General features: G+C 37.6%; 1 protein-coding gene across 2 annotated transcripts in view; it reads left to right on the forward strand.

Annotated features, from left to right (window-relative positions):
• The window catches only part of LOC122531050, a 51,560-nt gene that overhangs the window by 12,171 nt on the left and 14,005 nt on the right, over nt 1–25,384 (forward strand). Inside the window, exons 5-6 of one of the 2 annotated variants that reach the window (XM_043658604.1) lie at nt 5,429–5,513; nt 5,715–5,841. In XM_043658604.1, the coding sequence (XP_043514539.1) occupies nt 5,429–5,513; nt 5,715–5,841 (212 nt within the window). Of the gene's footprint in view, nt 1–5,428; nt 5,514–5,714; nt 5,842–12,168; nt 15,065–25,384 lie in introns of those variants that run through there. The other variant, XM_043658605.1, reaches the window with a different exon arrangement.

The raw sequence follows: 25,384 nt of genomic DNA on the forward strand, positions 1-25,384 counted from the left end.
AAAAAAAAAAAGAAAAATAAAATATCGCTACACTGACAAATACGTGTAGATGAAATTGTAACAAGTATAGATAGTTCACTCTGGAATAATTACTGAATACTAAATTACACGAAATACTAAACGCCGAAATTAATTTATTCTTTTTCAACGAAAAAAAAAAGAAAAAGGAAAACAAAAAGAAAATATTGCTGAGACTTGGTCGTTTCCTCTCAAAATTTCTGTACGAATTCAGTCTCTCGTTCCAGATGCCAATTCCAAACATCCAATAGAGAATTTCATAAGAGGCAGTGTGTTATCTTCGACGACAAAGCGGACGACTGAAATATATATTGCCCCGAACGAAACGAAAATTCGTCGAGGCGGAGGATATTCGCCTGGGTCGCGTCTATTTCCGTGTCTCCTCCGCTTTGACGGAAACGCAATCGTTTTCCATTTCTTGCATAGTTCCTCGGTATTATCAGCGCGAGACGTATATACGAGGTTGGATCCCCGGTTGAGCTATGTCTGGCGAGTGGCGTCTGCGAGTCCAAGAGAGGCAAAACGGTTGGACCGATGCCACATCATGCCAAAGTACTCTTGGTCCGCGCGAGACGCTGGGAGAGGAAAAAAACGCGTTTCTGCCGGATCTGTCACAGCGCTTGAAAGCGAATACTACACGTGCAGCACCTGTGCAACGCCAGTTTTCTTTGACTCTCTGCGTGTTTCGCCGGGCAAGCTTCATTCCCTCCTTTTTATCGCGACGTATGAAATGCCGGCGAACCCGAAGAATATATAGAACTGTTGCAATAAAAGCGCCAGAGTTGGTCAAATCGTTAGTTTACCGAGTCACTGTAATCTAGTCTTTTGTTTAACGATAATTTGGCAATAGAAATAATACAATTCTGCAACTACAGGGTGTCCCAGTGTCAAGCAGGAAGCGGAAGCAAGTGATTCTGTATGGAAAAGATGAGAGGAGAAGTTGAAAGTGAAGAGTAAAATTTTTTCATACAAGATTTAGATTTTGAGAAGGTCGAGTTCGAAAATTTATCAAGACTTGAGAAAAGAATAGAAAAGAATAATTAACAGGTTACTCTAACTCTGTCGAAAATGTGGAGCAAAATTTTGTTATAAAATGCGTTTCGTTTTTAAGAAAATTGAGCTTAAGAAAATTTATCAAGCAACGGGGCAATTTTTAACATTGAAGCACGTTCAAAATTTATTTTCTTGAAAATGCTGCTTTTCAAACGAAAAATCTTTCCACATTTTTGCGCTTGATTAATCCCCTCACTCTTCTATTTTATAATTAATAAAATTCCAGTATGCTCGATGAACTCGATTTTCTTGGATTTTTTTCGTCTTACAAAAAAATTCTACTCTTCATTTTCGACTTATTTTTTCAGAATCGCTTTCCTCTCACTTGTACCATCGATATACTGACATCCTGTATATATATAGAAATTTACACGCAGGAAATGAAGGTAAAATATTAGATAATAGAAATGCTTTGCCCTATTCAAACATTTCTAAACGTTTCACTCGATGTCTATCAAGTGAGACGATTGATTTTGACTAAATTACCCATTGTGGACTGGAGATTACGATAGAGCCTCATTTGTATGCACACACGTTCATCCTCTGATGAGATAACCAGTTAGATAGCATTCATACAAAGCAAGAGACTGTAAAAAAAAAAAACTCGAATGACGCGCATTACACAAGCACGCAACGTAAATAATAAAATTTCCTGTTGACAATCCGGTGCAGAACGAATTATACATTATACGGTCGATGCGCCGCGTTTAAATTAAAGCGGCATCCAGTGCGTTAAATTGTAATGTGAACGATTATCTTCCGAATCGAGAGCTCTCCTCCGCTGCCATTATTTTTATTCGACTATATCCACATGTAACGTTTGATACTATAATTTTTGGCGATGTGATATATTCTAGAATGATTACGAGAACTCATAAATGAAATACTGTCTGTTTATTTCTTTGAAAGACTCGCGAGACGTGCTCCAAAGTATATTTCTTCCGTTTCATTGTTTTTTTTTTTTTTTGTTCAATTCGTTATTTTTATTATTTTCATTATTCATGTTATTTCCTGCAATATGAATTTTACTCGTGGAAATATCGAACTTGGTTCGCAGCGAAACGCGAAATAGAATCAATGAAGCATCTCAAGATCTAAAATTACCTACACGAAAATCAGCCGACGAAAGTCAGCCTTTCAAAGGCGAATTTATCGCCGGCGCGGATCTCTCGGTTTACTTTCGAACTTTCAGTTCCTAGGCGCGTCGCCTGTATAATTTTCCTAGTTTACATAACAATATTCAGGCAGCTTGCACAATCGACGTACGCACGTTCGTTCGCGCGAAACAGTTGCGATTCATACGACGCCGCTGTCAAAGTCACAAAATTAGAAAGAGGTTTGCGAGCACGTAACTCGGGGCTCCCGCGAACGTTCCACGCGTTGTACTTCCAGTCCGAATAATCCAATAAATCCATAGCATCGTTCCGAGGATCCGTGTCGCGTAAATCCGATTTGACGAATATTTGGCGATGGTGGCGTTGAGAATACGCGAGCCGGTGGACAATTGATCGCGTTCCGAGGTTACCTGGCGTTTTCTTTCACCCGGGCTGACACCAGAGAGAGATGTGAGAGCAGGAAAATTCGGAGGAACGATCCTGATCTCGCGTGCGCTTGGCAATGAGCGTATCGTTTCTAATGCAATATATACGTGAGCTTCTTATATGTAGCTGATTGTACGGTAGAGTTCATTAGTAGCCTTGTGTGAAAGAATATTCTTTAGACAAAGCACTTTTTTGAGTAAAATAATCTTTAGTAATATTTAATTATATTTGTATTATAATATATTATAATACATACATAATTAAATATTACTAAAGATTATTTTACTCAATTATTTACTCAATTATTTTACTCAATTATGTATTATAATATATTATAATACATTATAAGCGAAACAAATCCTTATTTAGAATCTACGTATGTATATACTTTTTCAGTAAGTGTTTTTTTTTTTTCTCAAAATCGTTTGAAGTTAAAATTCGGGATTTCCAATTTAATTTCACAAGAGTTGTCCTCTCTCGCGGAAAGTGTAAAATGAAAATTAAAACTCAAATGTTCTAAATTTTAGTAACCCTAAGAATCAAATGTTCTAAATTTTAGCGACCCTAAAAATCAAATGTTCTAAATTTTAGTAATCCTAAAAATTAAATATTCTAAATTTTAGTAACCCTAAAAATCGAATGTTCTAAATTTTAGTAACCCTAAAAATCAAATATTCTAAATTTTAGTAACCCTAAAAATCAAATGTTTTAAATTTTAGCAACTCTAAAAATCAAATATTCTAAATTTTGGTGACTCTAAAAATGAAATATCCTGAATTTTAGTAATTCAGTAAATTTTACTAAAATTTTATATCTAAAATTATATACGAAATATTTCCTGTTCCTAGTATTAATGCACATAACAAGTTTTTGCCAGAAGTAATCCGCCTCTCGAAAGAAATGAAAATTTTTAAATGCATAAATTCTTCGGTTTAGATTGAAATTTACACGCGTCCTCGCGATATGTTTGTTATTCGAGGGAAAAGTTTAGAAAACATCGCGAACGTTAGACAATTCGTTCCGATTGTTCTATTTAAAGAGAGTGCGCCGTTGTCTGCTTCGTCTGAATCTCCGTTCGATCACACACGGAACGTGCAAACGCGCTGTATATTTATGCACTTTCGTCGCTCCTGATGCCTCCCGTCATGTTTAACATACAATACACTTCGATTTACGGTTGGAAACGGCTAAGATAAATGAATATCAAAGCAGGAAATCGATCATCAACTTGTGAAACACGCTTTTAACGTGCCATTTTTCTCTTGTCGAGTCAACTCTGTACGGACCGGTGAATCTGGTTTAAAATGATCTGTATAACTTCTCTATTTTTTTCATAGATGGTACGTTTCTTCGAGTTTCGAAAGTAATTTTAATAGAAATCATTTTATTTACTCGTCGTACAACGAGACAGATGTTTTTGTGGCTTTTGAACCATTTTTCTTTTCCCTTTTTTTCTTTTGTCGAGTCAACTCTGCGTGAACCGATAAATATCTGGTTTAAACTAATCTGTATAATTTCGTTCTTTTTCTCGTGGATGGTACGTTTCTTCGAGTTTCAAATTAATTTAATAGAAATCAATTTATTTACTCGTTACAGTATTTGTGACTTTTGAATTGTTTGGAAATCAAATCTGGGAACACTAAAAAGAAAACACACGCACACAAGAAAGAGTAATATTAACTCGTATCACGGTTAGAGGATTACTTCTCGCGCGTATGATAGATTCTATCATTCCCTTCACCTTTCGTACACCATCTGCAACAACGAGGTACACTTTCGAAATTACTTCACAACTTATGAAATTGAATTCACCGGTATAAATTGCTCTGCTTGACGCCACGTGTACATGAATAAAGTATAAGCGAAAATATAAATAAAATATAAGCGTGCGACATAAATTACATTTTCCTTCTTTCTCTTTTTTCTTTTTTTTTCTTTTTTTCTTTCTCTCGTAATTATGCGTCACGCGATGACAGAGTTGGCTGGATGAGAGTGTACACGCGTGTAATCCGGTATTCCCAGCAGTGGAATCGCGAAACACTCGTCCGAGTGTTGCACCCTCGTCGTCTTTTTCCTTTTTTTTTTTTTCTCCTCTCGTTCTCATCACTTGCGTCACGACCGACTACACTTTCGCATTCTGTTCTCCGTCTTCTCGCGGTTTACTAATTTTTTTCCCCCCCTTTCTCTCTCTATTCCCCGGAAATTTAGTTATTTTCGTGAAGCGTGTTGACAGGTGAAAAGCAAGCAACGCTGGCTCGTGGAACACGAGTGCACTCGAGCGTCGAAGTTTCGAGTGCCCGTTGGACGTTCGTTCCGTTGAAATCATCCAATCAGCGGAAGATGGAACGTCCTTTTTTTTTTTTGTATTTTTTCAAGAGCGTTTAAAACGCGTAGGAAATACGCAACGACGCGAAATCGTTGATTGCGCTTCGAAAGTTTGGCGCGTAAAAAATTGCGTGGAGATGGCGAAAGTTCGTACAACGACTGCGACGATGAAAATTCAGTAATACGCGGGCGTAAAGACCGCAGAGCGCACTTTTTTTTTTTTTTTTTTTTCACTGGTGGCCCCTCTCGCGTGTTTTAATTAGGTATACACTGCATTTCATTTACAGATTTGTAAATATCGTCGTGAACGAACGTAATATAAAACGCGAAACTGCGAGATTTAATGTTCGTTGGAAATGAAACAAAAGAAATTCTGTCGGCAGACAGCGACAGCACGGGAATTTAGACTCGATTTGGTTATAATTTTTGAAATTCCTCGTCACCTTGAACAACAGGCGCTCTCTGACCCGCTGCGAAATGTCACGTTTCAGGAAGACACCTAACGGACACCGTGATACGGCAGTGTGAGAAAAACAGAGAAGACGAGGCAGGACAGGACCCGTTGGTCGAATACAGGTGAGTACAGTCATTGAACGATAGACGTCCTTCGAGGACACTATCAACTATGCGGAGACTTACAAACGTAGAGCCGCGTTTATTATTGGGTCGAGTCTGAACTACAATCGTTGTCCGCGGGACTAATTTGAGCAATAATTACCACGCAGAGCGAACAATAACGTGTCCTCTTTCATTTCTTTTCTTTTTTTTTTTCCACAGCAATTTCCGGTTTCGACCACGGTTCTGTCAAAATCTCGAGTCGTCCACCGAAGGGGTGCGGGCAGGAGAGTTGACCAGCCGTCTCTTGACTTGGAGAAGCCGAGGCCATCGTCCAATAACGTTGCAGGTAAGCTGCTTCAATATTTCCTTTTGATCAGCGCAAGTTGAGTCCACGCTGCTCCAGAGAGTAATTGGATATCTCACACATGGAATGGCTAACCGGAAATAGAATCCGTGGTTGTATTTAACCTCTTGCGCTGGAACGACGCACGTCAAGAACTTTTTCGCCTCAAAAATTGCAATGTTTTCTCAGTTTTAAGCGTATTTAAGTATTACCCAGACGAAACAAATAGTAAATTTATTACCTCTCAATAATTTCTATCCAGTAATATACAGACGAGTTCAAAAGGAAAAGAAAGCGATGAATTATTGTGTACAGTTTAGTCACTCGTTATGGTCCGCAATCAGTTGCCCGAGCAAGTGGTTAACCTAGAACAACGTGCCACGCACGTCGAGAATTTTTTGTCCCAAAATTGTAATTTTCTCTAGTTTTAAGTATATATTTATTATATTTATAACCCAGGCAAAACAAATAATTAATTTATTACTTCTGAACAATATCTATTCAATGATATCGTACCGAATTCAAAAAGAAATCGACGAATTATTGTGTACGGTTCGGTCACTCGTTATGGTCCGCAATCAGTTGCCCGAGCAAGTGCTTAACCTAGAACAACGTGCCACGCACGTTGAGAACTTTTTGTCCCAAAATTGTAATAGTTTCTCAGTTTTAAGTATATATTTATTATATTTATAACCCAGGTAAAACAAATAATTAATTTATTACTTCTGAACAATGTCTATCCAATGATATCGTACCGAGTTCAAAAAGAAAGCGACGAATTATTGTGTACGGTTCGGCCACTCGTTATGGTCTGCAATCAATTGCCAGCGCAATTGGTTAAAGGACAAAGAAAGAAAAAATAGAAATGTAGGTATCTTCCTGTCGTATAGCCACACGTACGAAAGGAAAACGGAATATTCAATTTTGCAATTCGTTGAAACATATTAACCAGTTATTTTCGACGTGTACACATGTTCAATCGGCATCTTTATTTCGGTTGGCGTGTATACTCGTCGTGTACAATAAAAAATTACCACTTGCTTTAAAAACTCCAAATAAGAAGTAATAAAACAATGTCGTTTGGTGGAATGTCTCCTTTATATTGCCAATAAAACTGCCATGTATTTTGTAAAAAAAAAAAGTTCGAACCCGTAAGGAATCCTGATGTCACACTTCAAATTATATTTTTTCTTTAGTTTTTCTTGTTTTTGAATTTCATTATTTTTTTTATTGACACTTTTTAAGCTTTCAGTAGTAGTAACCTTTTCAACAATGAATTATTAATTTTTCATCAAATAAAAATGCAATTCTCCTTCATTTGCTTTACTTTTTTCGTAAAATTTATAACAGGGAGCATTTGCCCTGCGTTTGACGTGTATGCTCATAGTCATTGATTTGAATTACGATTTTTGAAACTAAATTCAGTTAGCAGTTAACTGGTTAAAACGCGCGTCGTTCTGCACTTTTGAAATTTTATCCGACACAGGAGACAAGAATTACATTCATGCTTGAGATTCCTCGCATCTTGGAGCATACGAAAAAATTAACAAAGAACTGAGAGCGAACGAAAGACTCGTTCCAAGAAACGAGAAAAAGGCGGATTATACTTTCTCGTCGATGAGATTTCGAATTAAGATACTGACGGTGGTCGAGTATCTTTGGCAGAGCCAAGAGCATTCTGTTCTTTTCTCCCCTTCTTCTTCGGTTCTTCGTCTTTCTGGCTCGTTGCTTACTTTATAAATTCCCGCGAAAATTTTCTCATCGCCAGGAGCGCGCTAAATGCACTTAGGCGAGAGCGATACGCATGCCGTACGGCACATTAACGACGATGATACGGTGAAGTGGCGGACAAAGTAATGCGCAGCATCCGCGCTAAACTGCCCCGCAATTTGCAATTTGCAACTTGTCACACGTATCGTCGGTAATCCACGTTTCAAACTAAACTCGAAATCGATACGTATAATATCATACTTTTCCACGCCCGTTAATAATACTCTTCCAGTATTGATTTTATACCACGAGCGCAATTCTTTTCTTTCGTAATATATATAAATCTGTGTTACGTGTGACTCGAATCGAACATCGATACGAGTGTATCGAACATGTATTTGTTGAAAATGAAGAAAAATGTTTAGGAACAATTTGCATGGACTTGGAACATGGTCAGAATATTACTGAGGTATTTGTTATCTTCTTTCGAATTTAAATTTATGCAAATTCGAGGTATTTTGTGGGCCATAAATAAAAAGATAACTTGATTTCATCTCAACGCTAACTACATTCTCTTTATTAAATTTCTCATGGAGTAGCATAGTCGTTCTAATTTTATGTAAAGCGGTCATTAATCAGACTTGGGGGAATTCTTTGGAACTCTTTCGTTATTTTCGTAACGGTGCAATAAAAAGAAAATTATACTATAATAAAATTTATAAATCAACTTATAATATAAGTTTAACCTCTATTGCTGGCATTTTAATTTATCATTATTAATTTTAATTTCCCTATTCAATTTTCACTAAATTATATTTTATATTAGAATTTTTATTAATTTTATTATAATATAATATAATATAATATATATATATTTATATATATAATATAAATAAATATAAATTTAATTAATAATTTAACCATAATTATATTTAGCATTACACGTTCGCCGCGATTATGTAATACTTTGCGTCCGATTTTTCCTTACGCTCGGGAATATTTTCACGATCAAGGTCAACTCATTAGCCTGAATGAAAGCCGCGTACAAACGCGGCTGTCCCCTTTGCCTTTGCGCTTTCGCATATTTATTTTTCGTCGTTTCCACCCCACGGTGAGAAGTGGGGAAGGCAGCGGCGGTATGGTGAAATCGCGAGAAGGGATACCGTTTTATTCGTGAGCATGCGCTCACCGCCATGGGGGCGAGTACTGGTTGCAGAGGGGTTGCCGCCTCTCTTTGGGAGGGTGATGTTATTGATCAGAGTTTCTTCTGTCCCACGAAAACGGCTCAAGTGTATCACGCCATGGGGAATCGAGCTTCGATTTTTCCCCTTGCTTGCAGCGTGTGCGAGCCTGCGGGCGTTGCGTCGCGTTGCAAGTTCTCCCGAATTTTTCGGAGACAGTTGGAAAATATTATCGGGCCATCCTTTCGTTTCTCTGGTAAATAGTTGGCAAAAATTATCGGATCACGTTTCTCACGTTTCTTTACCTCTGCTTGCTCGTGAAAATGAAAGATTCGAAAACTCGACGAATAACATATATCACTATATATACAGGGTGTTTCGTAACTTGTGGGACCTACTGATTGTACGCCTAAAAATAATGAAAAAAAGTCATATAAATATATGTCTTATATGTCTTCGATATAATGAATTTTCTGTTTTAATTACTTTTACAAAAAATGCTCGAAATAACCACCTTGCATTTGAAGACAAGCCTGCACGAGTCTTGTCATTGATCTGGTTACTCTCTCTATCATTCCTGGTGTTTCTCGAATTTGTCGGAAGCCTTGCTCTATTCTATTTCGTAGTATTTCAGCATGTTCAATCGATGTTGCGTATACAATAGATTTTAAATGTCCCCAGTGAATGAAAATCTAATGGATTCAAATCCGGAGAACGAGCAGGACATGCAAATACGACCTCCACGACCAATCCATTTATTAGCAAAATGTTGATTTAAAAATTGCCTAGCCACTCGGCTAAAATGCGGCGGAACTCCAACCGCATACGAAGTCTAATATCGATTGGAACTTCCTCTGATATTTCGTGTAAACGCGTGCTCGAAGAATCAACGTACTTTGTGCCTGTTAGTTTCTCATCAAGAAAAAAAGGTCCAGTTAAAAATTTATCAATTATTCCTGCCCATACGTTTAAACTAAATTGGCGTTGACGTCTTGAATGCATAATAACATGTGGGTTTTCTTCATCCCAATTATGATTATTATGAAAATTGAATGTATCATCCCTGGTAAAACTAGCTTACTAGAGTTTGCTCTGTTTATAAAATTCATCGTATCTCATAACGAAGGCAGATAGGACATATATTTATATGACTTTTTTTCATTATTTTTAGGCGTACAATCAGCTCCCAAAGTGAGTCCCACAAATTACGAAACACCCTGTATATATATATCTATATAAACATATAATATACAATATTATATATATATATTATATCTGTATAAACATAATATACAATATTATATATATATATATATAATAGCACTAGCTATTACTCGTCAAGATCCTCGCGTCTGGAAATAATTTCAACTTCAATTTCGCGTGCCACACATTTTTCGTGGGATGTTTCCTGTACGTTGAATTTCAGAAAATTCGAAGAGATCTTCTTCGAGCACGTTTGTGCTTCGTGCATGCGGAATTGAAAATACACGGGTCGCGTAGAGAGGTACGTGGTTCTACTTGAGACGAAGAAAGATAGAGTTGACCTTAAAATATTCGGAGTTTCTTTTATCTTTGGAGGAGCTTGATATTTCAATCTTATCAACCCACATCGCTGAATTTCAAAAAGGTTTCCAAAGGTTACGTGGAAACCAATTTCCTCCAATCTCTATAAATAACAATTCACATTGTTGATACTTACGTAATGATAATTGTAAATTCTGCAGTTATTATTTGAAGTACAAAGAGAAATCTTGCAGGCTGACATGGAAAAAGAAATATCGTTTTCGCTTCTTCTCTTTCACGTGCTTGTTAAATATGCATTCATACTTGTCATCAAACGTTGCGAGAAATGGAGCAATCGGGATAAGCTGACGAGCGGGCAGAAACCATTGATTAAAACGAACCTCGTTTTATCTGTAGAGGAAGCACGGCACGTTCCAAGGTGTTTGATAAACGAACAAGTGCAGCGATAACGAAGAACATTAAAAAAAAGAGGCAAGTTCCGACGTGGTGCACGTTCCATTCTAATCGATACACCAAGGCGCCAATCCGTTTTCCGATCGACCCTCGAGAACTTGTCTCTAATGAAGCGATGAAAAGAGGTTCCGATTAGATACCCCAGATAAAACATTCAGCAACCGTGGATGAACGGAGTGACAAAAACGTGACAAAAAAGCAACAAAAACGACGCGGAGAAAAGAAAAGGAAGAAAGTGATAATTTCGCGTGGAAAAAAAATGGTGAAATGTCGTTTTTTTAAAAGGCACGAAGACAGTCTTGTATGTATTATAGTAAATACACGAATTTAATATATAATAATACATACATATACACGTTATATAATATTATATAATATAATAAATATAAAATATATAATAATATAATATATATGTAATATATAATAATTAGAAAATAATAATAATATAATAAATACACTACACACGATTTTATCAATATACGACTTTTATTAGAATTTTTTTACTAAATTTTCTTTAAGAATTATCTTTAGAAAAGTAGATTTTGTTCAATTTTGTTCAAAAGTCGGGGAAAAGATTCTGCTTCTACTTTTCCAAAAGTACTTCAAGAAAATTTAGTAAAATAAGTCGTATACTGATAAAATCGTGTCAGATATCTCCCGTTTGTTTGCGTATACGAATGACTGTGATACAATGAAATCTCAAGTGACAATCTTGATGGCAAATCGGGCATGAACGGTGAAAATGAGAGAAAGTAAATGGTAAATAAATGACAGAACCGTAGGTCTTTACGATTGCTCAGTTTGTGCAGCGATATGGAAGAGCGTGGTCATTGCTATTTACCGTAAACGGAATAAAGTGCAAAGCTCAGGGAAAAAAGGAAAAGCAGCCTCGAACGAGCACGGAGAGCGCAAAGAGAACGACGAAACGTGGCACGATGACGTAACGTTAATGTTCCGCGAGAAATATTAAACGAAACAAGCCCTCTTCGTTAGCGAAACGATGCGTAGGAAAGCTCGCAATTGCGCAACGAGTTTTATCCAAGGCGTAACGAACAACACCCACGAACAAACCAGAAAAGATACGAAAGGAGCCAGTCGCGAGAAAACGAACAAAGGGAACGATCTGTCGTGAGAAGATCGGTGTTAATCAAAGGCGTGGATCAAAACGTCAAAACTGGGCAGGACAACTGCACGCGACAGAGACGAAGCGAGCCATCGGCAGCGACAAAAGGGGGAGGAAGTCAGAGAGAACGTAATTTATCCAAAAGCACGAGAGACCGAGAGAGAGAGAGAGAGAGAGAGAGAGAGAGAAAGAGAGAGAGAGAGGGACAGCTGCGGATCCGCGGAGTGTGCACGAGAGCGAAGGAGGGAGAACAGAGAGAAAACAGGATAAAGAGACAGATGGAAAAAGACACGAGTGTAGAGAAAGAGCGAGAGAGAGAGAAAGAGAGAGAGAGAGAGTGAGTGAGAGAGAGGGAGAGGGAAGCGGTTGAGTGAGTCAGTGATGGCGTACAGCAGCCAGGCCGAGCACAGCTGTTCTTCGATCCCCTAACCTACGCCAGTTTATTTCAACTACCAACACTACGTGGTCCTGATCCGCGCGTCTCGTGCTCCGTCGATACCTCGTCGATATCCGTCAGTCTTCCATTTTTATCGCTATATCGTCCTCGTTGTTCACGTTTCCTCGCCGTGATTTTTTTCGTCGTCGTCTCTCCCGAAAACGACGAAACTTGTCCGCCGACGAGAAACAGAAGGAGAGAGAGGAAAAGGGGAGGGAGGGAGAAGACAAAGTGCGAACACAAAGCTACAATCTTCGATAAAAGGAAGGGGGTGGGGGGTGGCGGCATTTTATCGGCGTGAAACAGTGAATCGATTGTGAAACAGCGACGAGGCGCGGCGACGACGACACAGTGACGTTTCGATCATGCTCCGAAACGTGTCTCCCCCGAGGAGCCATCGGCGCGAACGTTCCGCGATGCTCGGCGTGGTGAAACGTTAACCTGGCTCTGTCAGTCAGGCCTCGTTATCTTTGGCGGAGCGTTTTTTCCTCGACGGACGAGCCGCTTTGAACCAGCTCCTTCCGTCGCGCTCTTCGATCTCGCTCGAGCGAGAATATAACGAATCGATCGTTCCAGAGCGCGCGATTGTTCCTCCCCTGGGTAGTTACCAAGTCCGCGTGTTTCCAAGGCGAATCGAAGTGATGCGTGCCGGGTGAGGAGTACTCGAAAGGGATTAATTGAAAGGGGACCGAGGATTTTTTTTTTTTTAACGAGCGCGGATCGGCAACCGAAGAGGATCGGTGGATCTCGTTGGGGGAGGGGGACGATGCTTGGTAAATGTGGGAACGTGGCTGGTTTGGTAACGAAGAGATCTGTTTAAATAGAGAATAATTTTAGGATTTGTGTTTTGGAAAGAAATCCGAACTTCAGAGGCCTGCTGAAGCGAGGTGACAGACGAAATCTCACTGAAGAAAGTTCGTAGTATTTTTCGACAAATTTATCTGGGAAATTCAAATATCGGATACGTATGATATAGAGAGGAACGCAAAATCAAGCAACGACGAGTTTTCTCGGAAATTTTTTACGGAAAAAAAATCTCAAAGAGAGAGAAAGAGAGAAAGAGAGAGAGAGAGAGAAACGAAGAAGGCTGACTTCCCTTCTCCGTCTTTCGCCGCAAAAGGCGCGTCCGGTCGATTTGCGAAACGAATGGGAAAACGTGGGCAGCGTGCAACTATAAATGGAACCTGTAAATGCCGAACGATTGGCTGTGTCACGAGGAAAATGACAGGAAAACGGAATTTTCGAAAACTGATATCCTTCCTAGAATCACTGTTAGAGCTGTAACTGAGTATACGAGATTAAGTATAACACGGAAAGATTGTTCCTTCGATAAGAGATAAGCCAAGTCTCGAATCTTACAAATTACACTTTTGAGTGTCTTCGAAAACTCGTCTATACAAAAGACGCGCAGTAATATACTCATATTGATCTTTGGTACAAAAGACGTGAATTACAAGAAAAAAAAAAAGAGGATCGTCCAGTTATTTGTCTATGCGATAACTATAACAAAAGACGCGTAATAATATACTCATATTGATCACTCGACGTACAAGACGATTTACAAGAAAAAAAAAAAAAGAAGAAAGAAAGTTCCTGACAGCCTTTATTCAGAAAAAAAGAGAGACAGTATTTTGCAAGTGCGCAGCCACATTCCTGACTCCAAGTCGCGAGATTTCGCGACACGATTCGCCGATCGCCGTGAATGGAAACCGGTCCGTCTCAGAAATCGTATCGTTCGGTCGTTGTTCGCGAAAAAGGAGAGAGAGAAAAAAAAAGAAGTGGCAGTCGCTCGCGCGACGACACATTCCGCGAATTCTCGAACGATCGGCATGCCAATTAAGCATCGGTAACCGCGTTTCCCTTTTTTTCCTTTTTTTCCCGAGCAACCAAGTGAGAGGTGTGCAACAAGTACGAAACGAAAACGAGCGACGAGTGAAAAATAATTGAAACGAGAAGGAGAGACCGGCAGATCGAGGAGGATAAAAAGGAGATAAGGAGGAGCAGGAGGAGGAGGTTGTTGTTGGCGCAGCCGGGGAATGGGGTACTGATGAAATGCCAGAGGGACATTTTGAAAATCTTTGTCTCGACGCATGCGTGGCGACGCACTCGACGCCCGATGGAGCGCGATGAAGCTGCCCCTCGCTGGATGAAGAAGGGTCGAGACCCGGAGAAGAGAAGTTCTCCGATGGTGTTCGTCGACGTACCAGCCAGGACACACCGGGCGTCGCGACGCGTCATTCCGCGATCCTCTCCGTCTCCCCTCTGACCTCTCGACTCGAAAACTCTTTTTTTTCACTTCCTCGAGATCGAAAACTCATTAACCTGTCGGTATCTCGCTTTCTCTCTGCCCGATCGAGGCTCCCTCACCGACCAGCTGATCGCCGAACTACGGCAACGGAAGGTGTAAATAACCAGAAAGAGTAGAACAACACGGAGAAAGACATTATGCCGGGTGAAAATAGGGGGAGAAGCTTGAGGCAAACGACTCCGTCTGGAGTGACGGAGACGACCACCCCTTTGTCGAAGGCGAGCGAGCTCGAGGTGAGAACACGCGGCGGCTCGATGATACCGCTTCCTCGTTGCGCGATGCCGCAGAACCCGAAGACCGTCAAAACGGAGAAGAATCGTCTGAGGCTGATCATGGAGAACAGCAGAGGACTGGCGGACACGTTGGCGAAGGAGCGGAGGATCAACGTGGACGAGGACGAGGAAAACTATCGAGTGTTCTCCGTGAAGGAACTGGCCACGCCGCGATACTGCGACCTATCCTGCAACGTGTATCGATGCCCTGTGCGAAAGGTGACTCTCTCCTCAGTTTGAATCTCTTCTCTTCTCGTTTTTCATATTCGTTCAGTAGTCGATCGTCGAAAGTGGAATCTCTGACGAGATTTACTGGGACGATCAGAATGACAATCCTTTCCCAGAGACGATACTTTAACCTCTTGCGCTGTGAAACGACGTGCCACGCACGTCGAGAATTTTTTGTCTCCAAAATTGCAATAATTTCTCAGTTTTGAGTATATTTAAGTAAGACAAACTAGGCAAAGTAAATAATGAATTTATTACTTCTCAATAATTTCTATCCCAGTGATATTACCGACGAATTATTGTATACGGGTTCGGTCACTCGTTATGGTCCGCAATCAGTTGCCCGCGCAAGTGGTTAACCTAGAACAACGTGTCACGCACGTCGAGAACTTTTTGTCCCAAAATTGCAACGTTTTCTCAGTTTTAAGTATATTCAAGTATAATTAAGTAAACAAAACAAATAACAAATTTATTACTTTTTTAATAATTTCTATTCAGTGATATAATACCGACGAGTTCAAAAAGAAAGCGACGAATTATTGTAGACGGTTTGGTCACTCGTTATGGTCCGCAATCAGTTGCCAGCGCAAGTGGTTAATCTCTTGCGCTGGAATGACGAGAACTTTTTGTCTCAAAATTGCAACATTTTCTTAGTTTTAAGTATATTCAAGTATAATTAAGTAAACAAAACAAATAACAGATTTATTACTTTTTTAATAATTTCTATTCAGTGATATAATACCGACGAGTTCAAAAAGAAAGCGACGAATTATTGTAGACGGCTTGGTCACTCGTTATGGTCCGCAATCAGTTGCTAGCTCAAGTGATTAAAGAGTAACATTAGGTGATTGTATGTCACTTTTTATGGAGTTTATGTGCAGATAGATTTTCGTTTCCAATTATTCTGTATTTTATAATTCTTCCTTCGTGATGGCCCCTCCGTTTGGCATTGGTTATTCGCCAAATGATTTTTCGGTTATCGAGTCACTTTGTGTGGTTGTTGACTTTGGCTCTCTGTCCAGTTACATTGGCACACTGATTGCATCGGTCTTTTCTTCTCGTAATGATTTTTTTTTTTTATTCAGTCTTACTACAAGTGACGATTCCTTTCTTTTATATAACAATTTACAACATTTTCACATTCTCTGTTTGTTTTGCGTAGCTGTTTTGTTTCACGTTGAGATCAATATTTTATTAATAGTCTGATGCCGCGTTGCTGATGCTCGTGCGCTACTTTATACTCACGCTCGTTCAAATTTCGAATATTTCGAACGTGTCCAAGTGCTACAGATAGGTCGATGCTTTGATATTTTTTATATTTCGATACAAGTAAATTGGTTTTAAACAATTTTCGGTATTAAATTTCTCGCGGGAAGAGAATTTCGCGAAGTAACGAATTAACGAGAGTAGATCGATCGGTACCCGGACAGTCGATGTTTCTTTCATTTTCAATCTTCCGTCCGTGCGAGTAAATTGATTTTAAATTGCTTCGCGCTAATCAAAATTAAATTCGTAAATATCGAATGTCGTCACTCGGCTAAAGAATTAATTTGATGCGAGTTATATTAATTCAATCAATTCGATATTAATTGAATTTTCAGAGTGGACCGTTCGTTTTCGTTTCTCATTTCATTTCACGAGGGTATTAAAAAGTTGTTCTCTCTATTCGCAAAGGAACGTCTAGCCCAAGAATGCGGGCCGTTCCTCGGAATTTCTTCAATTCCCGCCTCGTCGTCTCTAATTCGATTCGTTAAACGCATCACATGGACAACGTTTCGCTTGAAAATTTTCTGAAGCGCACGGCTGTTCATTTCTGTTGGCCTCGTGAGTCACGAAACACTCGCAATCAGAGCCAGGATCCGAATTGTGCGTTTCACGAGCGATCGTCGATGAATCTGCTCGATACTTTCGTCCGATAATGAGTCACACTTTCGAAATGATAACCGAAAGATCTTTGCTTTCGTCGTTTCTCGCGCCATTGATTAGCACGCTCTATTTTCCAACCGATTGTCAGCTTCGCCGTTGACTCTCTTCTGAAACGATTTAACGTAGAATTTCTTTTCTGTATTTATACAGATTAACCTCTTGCGCTGAGAATTCTTTGTCCCAAATTGCAACATTTTCTCAGTTTTAAGTATATTTAAACCCAGGCAAAACAAATGATAAGTTTATTACTTAATAATTATATTATAAATAATAATAATTATTAAATTATTAATATTAATTATTATTATTATGTATTATATTAATAATAATATTAATTACTATTATTGATATTAATTATTTATCGTCGATATATCATTGGATAGAAATTATTAAGATTAATGTAATATAATTATTAAAATAATAATAATTATATTATATTAATCTCAATAATTTTTATTATTATTATTAATATTAATTATTTTTAATTAATATTATTAATTTTATTATTTTGAATTCGTCGATATGATATCATTGGATAGAAATTATTAAGATTAATATAATATAATTATTAAAATAATTATTATATTAATAATAATAATAATTATTATTATTATTATTAATTATTTTGAACTCGTCGATATGATATCATTGGATAGAAATTATTAAGATTAATATAATATAATTATTAAAATAATAATAATTATATTATATTAATCTTAATAATTTCTATCCAATGATACCATATCGACAAGTTCAAAATAATTATTTTAATAATTATATTATATTTATAATAATTATTTTAATAATTATATTATATTAATCTTAATAATTTCTATCCAATGATATCATATCAACAAGTTCAAAGGTAAAAGAAAGCGACAAATTATTGTATACGGTTCGGTCACTCGTTATGGTCCGCGAACCAGTTGCCAGCGCAAGGGGTTAAACTCCGCTTCTGGTGGCATATATATCGCGCAGGTTCTTGATACTACTCAACTTCTCACGACGATACTGTTTCGTCACAATACGCGGCACGTCCGACCGCTTTGCCGCTTTATTTCTTACAATTGGACCGAAATAGGGCAAAGAAGAACACTCGTGGGATTTAATTCCGTCACGCTAGCGTTGCCTAAGTTTAAAATAGTATTCTTCAAGCGATCGCTCGAAAGCAAAAGTTCCTTCTTCCCGTTTAAATTCTTTCGCTCGAAAGAAAAGTAACGAGGAATTCTGGTTGGAAAAATTGAATCAAGTATTATAAATATCGGAATACTGCCGCCCTTCTGGCAAAAAGTTTTCGAAATTGAAATCTTTGATGGCAGAGAGTTTTAACTCTATTTCAATCACTTTCTATTTCAAATAAATTCGACGATATTTTGTGTCCCTTGATATTTTCAAGTACTTGCGTTTGATGCAAGAAAACTGTCTGCTAGGAATAGTAAAAAATACAAGCATCGAAGTGTTTTGATTTTTATGTTATCGCAGATTGAAGCTTAAACTTCAAAAGGATCGATTTATCAAGAGGTTAATTTCTCTGTTCGTTGATAAGTCGAGTAGGAAAAGTCTTTCTGTATTTGAACTGTGAAGTGTTCTGCTCACACGCTCGCGTGTTGCACGTGACTAAAATACTTTCTTGCTCGTGATCGTGTGGAAAATAAAAATATACGACTCGATTCCGATGTTCTGGAATCGTCGTTACAACAATCTTTGACTAGGAATCAAAGATCCAAGACGATGATCTTGGATTTAATTGTTTTTATTAAACACGCGATAAGTAATTTAGATAAGATAAGCTTATTAATTAGTGACATAATGACATAGAAATTTAAATCTCGTTTTCAGTAGCAAGACTTTAAAATTTTTAAATTATCAAACTTCCATGAGATTCCTAAAATTCTCAAATTTTATTTGAAATTAAGATAAGATATATTAAGCGTTGAATGTTAAAAAAACTATCATAGAAATTTGATGCTTAAATCTCGTTTTCAGTAGCAAGACTTTAAAATTTTTAAATTATCAAACTTCCATGAAATTTCCAAAATTCTCAAATTTTATTTCAGATTGAGATAAGATACATTAAATATTGAATATTTAGCCTTACCGAATACAGTGGGGATGAAATTCGTACCGCGAAGGACAAACCGTACTTCATGTTTCTTCTTTACTTTTATTTCATTGTTATTATAGTCATGCCCGACTCTCAATTCTGAGGCTTAGTAAATGTCCTTGTCGCAACTTTTTTACGACATTCAAGACATATTGCGAGTGACACATCCTGGATCCATTAGAAAGTGCAAATACTACTTTCTGGGAACGACCTCGCTCATATCTGGAAGCAACTAGCATACCTCCCTAATCTCGTAACCATAGAATCCACAGCTATATAAGACCAACGCACAAGGAAAATAGTGAGTTAATGTTTTTTGGCAATCGCGCAGCGCGCACAGAAGTTCCAGAGCAAATCCATCGACGTACGACAGTTTACGGTTCGACTATCAAACTCACTCAAATCTTATCATTTTACCAATTCAAGCTCTCTCTTACGACAATCTACATTCCTCAATCATACCAATCCAACCTCAAAACAACTCTCCCTTGAACCAGCTGACTTTCATTGACGTGAAAAGATTGAAAGACAGCAAACCACCGAGCTGCTCAACACTGCTCCTTATACGTCGAGGTCAGATCGGCACGCAAGAAATATTGAAAAAGCGTCGTAGAAATTTGATGTTTAATTCTCACCCTCTCTCCAATATGTATCTGAAAATTGTCCAACATTGGAAAGTTTTATCTCCGTATTCTGAGCAACTCGAAGTGAGTCACCAGTCCAAACCAAATAGTTGCGAATGCCCCTGTTATCTCAATTTCTCGAACAGATACGCGTGACACGGCGTATTTGCGTTTCGTAAATCCGCGGTTTGCTCAACAATTGTAAAAACAGCTGTCCGCCAATGCGACAAACGGTTTTGCCAGATCGTGGCGCAGCTCTCTGTACTTCGTATTTTATTTACATGGGAGCCCGGAGGCTTATCTTTCCAATGGTAGAGCGTAAGATGGCCGGATAAGAGGCTGGCAGGAGAAAGGAAACGATGGTTTCAGGGTGAAAGCTAGATAAATTCCTCTTGTTGCTCTTGCCTTTCATTATTTCGTCTTTTTAGCCGAACCGATGCTGGAAGCCGCTGGGAACTTCTGGTGAAACTTTATTATTCGCCGTTTTAATTCGGATCTGTACCGGAAGTTGAGGAACATCGCGCGCGAAAGCGCTCGCTCGCTTCGAGGAAATTGCTTCTCCAAGAGAGAAGAAGCGTTTGAAGTGAAGAGCGAAATTGAAATGAATTGTTGATAGTGGAATAACAAACTGGATGAACGAGACGAGATGGAAAAATCTCGGTTGTGTAAAATCGAAGAGATGAAAGTAGTTTTAATTCGAATACGTGATACTGATTAATTTCTATCTTGGGTGTTTCTTTGGGGTTTGTTTATTTTTATTTTGGCTTCTGTTTTTTTTTTTTATTTTTTGTTTTTGATAGTTCAATGGTATTCTGATGTATCTTTGTTAATATAGATGAAACGTGTATCTAAAATAGACGATTTATCGATGATAATCGAAATTAACGAAATTTGCCAGGACAGATAAAAATAATAAGAATTTAGAGACGCTTCACGCTGTGTTTTAATATAAATTGCGAAAAGAATCGAGGTTAATTGCAGCTTTTCCATTCCAAAGAAGGAAATGGAAATTCCTTCTTTGTTATTATATGTTAGTTAATTGCTACTTCTATCAAAATCAATAATTAAACAGTGTATTCTGTCGAGTATTGTTAGGGTAAATTAATAGCAATGATAAGACATAACAGTGTATTATTAAACACAATGCACCTAATACTTACAAAACATAAGTATCTACGTCATTCTTACGTAACTTTCGAGTTAAACAATATCATGGAAATTTATCATCGCAGTAAAGATACTTTCGTGTTCCTTTTCTCCGGGAATTTCACGAAAAAAAAATATTGACGCATCAGCCATATTAAAATTCTTGGTAATAAGAGTAAAAACATATCTGTCTCGGAAATCACGTTGATGATAACAAACGACTTGATGATGTTTAAACGGGCAATAAAACGAAAACGCAAGATCGAGGCTAACGTTTGAATGTACAATACTCGCAGTGAATCACGAGCCAATTAACGATGATTCACCGTCGTTGCTGCAACGTTAATTCGTTACTTGATATGCAAGTTGAACAATCGCCAGACGAGTTGACGATAACGGTAAGAAGATTTTCTTCTGCGTGGAGAAGAAATGATCGAGAAATTATAAGGAATTATGAGAGCAACAGTATGAGATCTCGCTACGTGAACGATTTTAGAAAGCTTCGTACAGGAGGAAGCCAGTGCACGCTCGTCCCGTTTATTCGCTATCATTGACAGTAAACGAGTTCGTAACTGAACGACGTACATTTTAAAGTTCACGGGTAGTCCACGGGTAGAACAGTGCGTGAAACGAACGAATAACTCTGACGAACGAGAACGAATTAATTCTCTATATTGTTACTTTCAATTTTACCTTCATTTTTATTTCCGATTTATTGCAATACGAAATTACCAAAGTAGTCTCGTCTCTCAGTTCTTAATTGCGAAAATCTTAGAAACTCGTCGATTGAACTGCATTGCCAGATAAACAGAAAAGCAAACTTTCGGCTCTTCGTTTGATTATAATTAAACGACGTCTGAAGTTTGAAGTTAATTTAATAAGTTTCAACTCTTTAATCGATAGCTTCTAATTTTTTTAGAAAAGATCAATTGCAACATGATTGGATTCAAAAATAAAGTACAATGGGTTATTTAGTTAATTACAAATAAACGGGTTATTTAATTCATTAAAAAATAATGTACAATTGGTGTGGAAAGATGATTGGATGCTGCATGAAATTATTCCACTTTCTCAGCCAGTGTATTTATGACTATGCTCGACTCGAATCGTCGTGTTTCACTTAAAAATTAAAGAAAAAGGCAGCTGATAAAAATCGTTACACTGCCCGATTTCCCTTGTTCGCTTTTCGTCGGAGATTTTCACGAGACTGTGAAAATGAGGAAAAGCCATAAGAGAAACCTCCGGCAGTAAAATTATTCTCACCCACCGACTCTCTCTCGTTTTATTGTATCCTTACGTTTGCTTGAACAACTTGATGCCAGATCCTAAATCTTGAATAATAGTTTGCTAATGTGGTTTTTTTTCTTTTTTTTAACAACTTTTAACATCGTATTCGACTACTCTTAGGCTCGTTACAGATCGTTACGAATCGTTACGGCACGGTTGTCCGTGTTATCCGTGCGTCGTTGTTCTTGAACTTGTCGAATGCTCGGAGAAAACGGAGGTGAAAGCAACGAAATTCCTCCACAGATACCTCTGTTCTTTGATTGTACTCGCGATCTATAACGATCTCTGCTTTCGTTCTTGCTTCTTTTAACAGTAGAACTGAACTATAATATTCGTAGCAAAGAAATTAAAGTGCAGGATACAGAAGAAAGTTAATGATACAACAAAGAATAAAAAGCTTCTATTAATATATTTTGAAATATGTATTAATATAATTAATTTAATTTAATTAATATATATTATATTTATATTTATATATATTTATATATTATATTTATATATTTATATTATTTATATTTATATAATTTAATATATATTAAAAATCACTCGAGTATTTAAAAACACACCGTCATAAATATACAAAATTTCCATAGAAAATTATAAATTGTTCATTTTGACCAATTTGGTAGTTTTAGTGTTAACCTCTTGCGCTGGAATGACGTGACACGCACGTCGAGAATATCTGGCCCAAAAGTGCAATTTTTTCTCAGTTTTACGTATATTTAAGTATAACCAAGGCAAAACAAATAATAAATTTATTACTTCACAGTAATTTCCATCCATTAATATCATACTATCGACGAGTTCAAAAGGAAAAGAAAGCGACGAATTATTTGTATACGGCTCGGTCGCTCGTTATGGTCCGCAATCGGTTGCCAGGCGCAAGTGGTTGAAGCCCATCTTTCCAAGATCGTTGTTGTACAACTCGTACATAACGACATTGTAATAAGATAGATCGCTGTTCGAAAATTTCTCTGTCGTAATCTCTTCGTAACTTCCTCGTTTTTGTGGTTTTGCGAGAATGAGACGAAAATCAAGAATAACTGGAATTGAGTATCAAGTTCATATTTGATTCAAATCGTAAAGGAAAGAGAAAAATAATTAGGTACCTCGAGAAATGGTACTATTTGTGGCGTAATAAATATCGAGGCGACGTGTTCTGCAGTATGTGTTCCCGACGGATCCGGCAAATCATGGCGGCAGCGATGACCTTTCGTTGGCCCAGAACGCGAACGGTTAATTGCTCGTTGCACGCAGCTTCGTTACACGATTACTATATACGTTTCGTGCGGAGATTTTGAATCTCGAGTCGTAGACGCAGCGGAATCACGGAGAGGAACGTTCGTGAACCTGGGAGAGAAAGTGACCGATCGAAATTGCCAACCGGGATTTCGTTGAGAATTCGAGCGGTACTGCGCTTTCCCTAGGAGGGGGCGGGTGTTTGTTTGCTTTGCTTAAAGAGAGCGAAACCGGAGAAACGATAACGCGCGGTGATCGCGAGGCCTAAATTGAGTAGGTTAAAAATGAATGAACTCTGCCGGAACACGCGAAAGCGATACGATATTTCCCCGGATATTTGCCCAGCCAGACACTATCATTGCGCCGCCTCTCAGTTTTTTTGGATCGGTTTCAAACGTTTCATGTTCCGGAACGAAAGTTTCGTATCTTTCGCATGGTTGTTCGTCGTTCTTTTTTTTTTTTTTTGTTTGGTTGTTTTTCTTTTTTTTTTTTTTTTTTTTTTTTTTTTTGTTTTCTTTTTCGTCCGGTGGAAATATAAATTCAATTTATAAGGTAAATGAAGCAAGTCGTGTTTCTTTTTTTTTTATCAGAATTGGAAAAGGTGAATAGTTTGTGACTGGATATTTCATACTGTGACTCGAGAGGTCAAAATATACTCTGTTGATGTTACAGAGAGCGTTTTTTTAATTTCTATTTAAAATGTTTTTAATGTGATGTTTCGTATCAAAATAAACTGTTTTCGGCCGGTGAAAAGTTTCGCGCCTACTTGTTCCTCGTTCTTTTTTCTTTTTTTTTTTTTCGTTCGGTGGAAATTGAATAAATTCAATTTATAAGGCAAGTGAAGCAAGGCAAGTAAGGCAAGTTTTTATGAGAATTGGAAAAAGTGAATAGTTGTGACTAGATATTTCATACTGTGAATCGAGAGGTCAAAATATACTCTGTTGATATTACAGACATCTTATCAGACACATTTTTAATGTTCCAACTGAAAATTAAAGAATATTCTAAATAATCAAATGTCTATCTACTAATTGAAAAATAAGACTGATATTTCGCGATAGGAAATATTACGATATCGAATGATTATACGAGATGATTCACTGGACATTAATACTGATTTCATCCAAAGAATTTTTATTCTCTTAAGATACGAATGTATTTTTAGCACGAGCAATTATGAGTGACACTGCATTTGCTCGTTACTTTTGTCTGCACGAGGATGTTACATGATAAGGACGCACTACCCACGCTTCCTTATGTAACAAATTATGCCCTAAACACTATACTGATTAATGTAATGGTATCAAGTGTTTGCATGTTCCTACACCTACACACGTGCGTCACATGTTCAATTTAATTGGTCGATATAATTCGTTTTTTCTTTTTCATTTCATTTATCCATTCACGGTGAATTTATGACAAAGCTTATGTCGCACTCTTCATATATTCATACGATTTTAAGCCTGCTTTTGTTTGATCAATGCCAAAAATTGAAAGAAGAAAATTGTCAGAGGTTCGACGAAAGTAAAGTTACAAATGGTAGAATAAATTTGTGCCTACGAAATAACCCAATGTCATGTTTATCTCGTAGTACTGGAATTATTAAATATCGAACCAAAGAATTATACGGCAAACTCCGTACCGGCTTGTACCAATCGAACGAGAAACTATGTACATTCCATTTGACAGTGTCGATCGATGTCATCTTAATCTAAATTGATTTCCAATTATTCCTTGAAACGCGTGCAATTTCTTAACACTAGAACTACCAAAAAACCTAATTGGTCAGAACGATCAATATATACAATTTTTTTAGAGTAATTTTTCGCGAATTTACGTTACAGAAGTTTTTTTTTAGAAATTCGAGCGTTTAATAAGAATTTGTGTTCATTCATCGTATTATAAATCTTTTCCTATTCTTTGCATTCTAATTTCTTTGACTCAATTTTTACAATGTTGCATTTTTTTAGAAATTCGAGCGTTTAA

This window comes from Frieseomelitta varia, unplaced genomic scaffold, assembly GCF_011392965.1.
Source record: "Frieseomelitta varia isolate USP_RPSP 00005682 unplaced genomic scaffold, Fvar_1.2 scaffold_371, whole genome shotgun sequence".
Taxonomy (NCBI): Eukaryota; Metazoa; Arthropoda; class Insecta; order Hymenoptera; family Apidae; genus Frieseomelitta; species Frieseomelitta varia.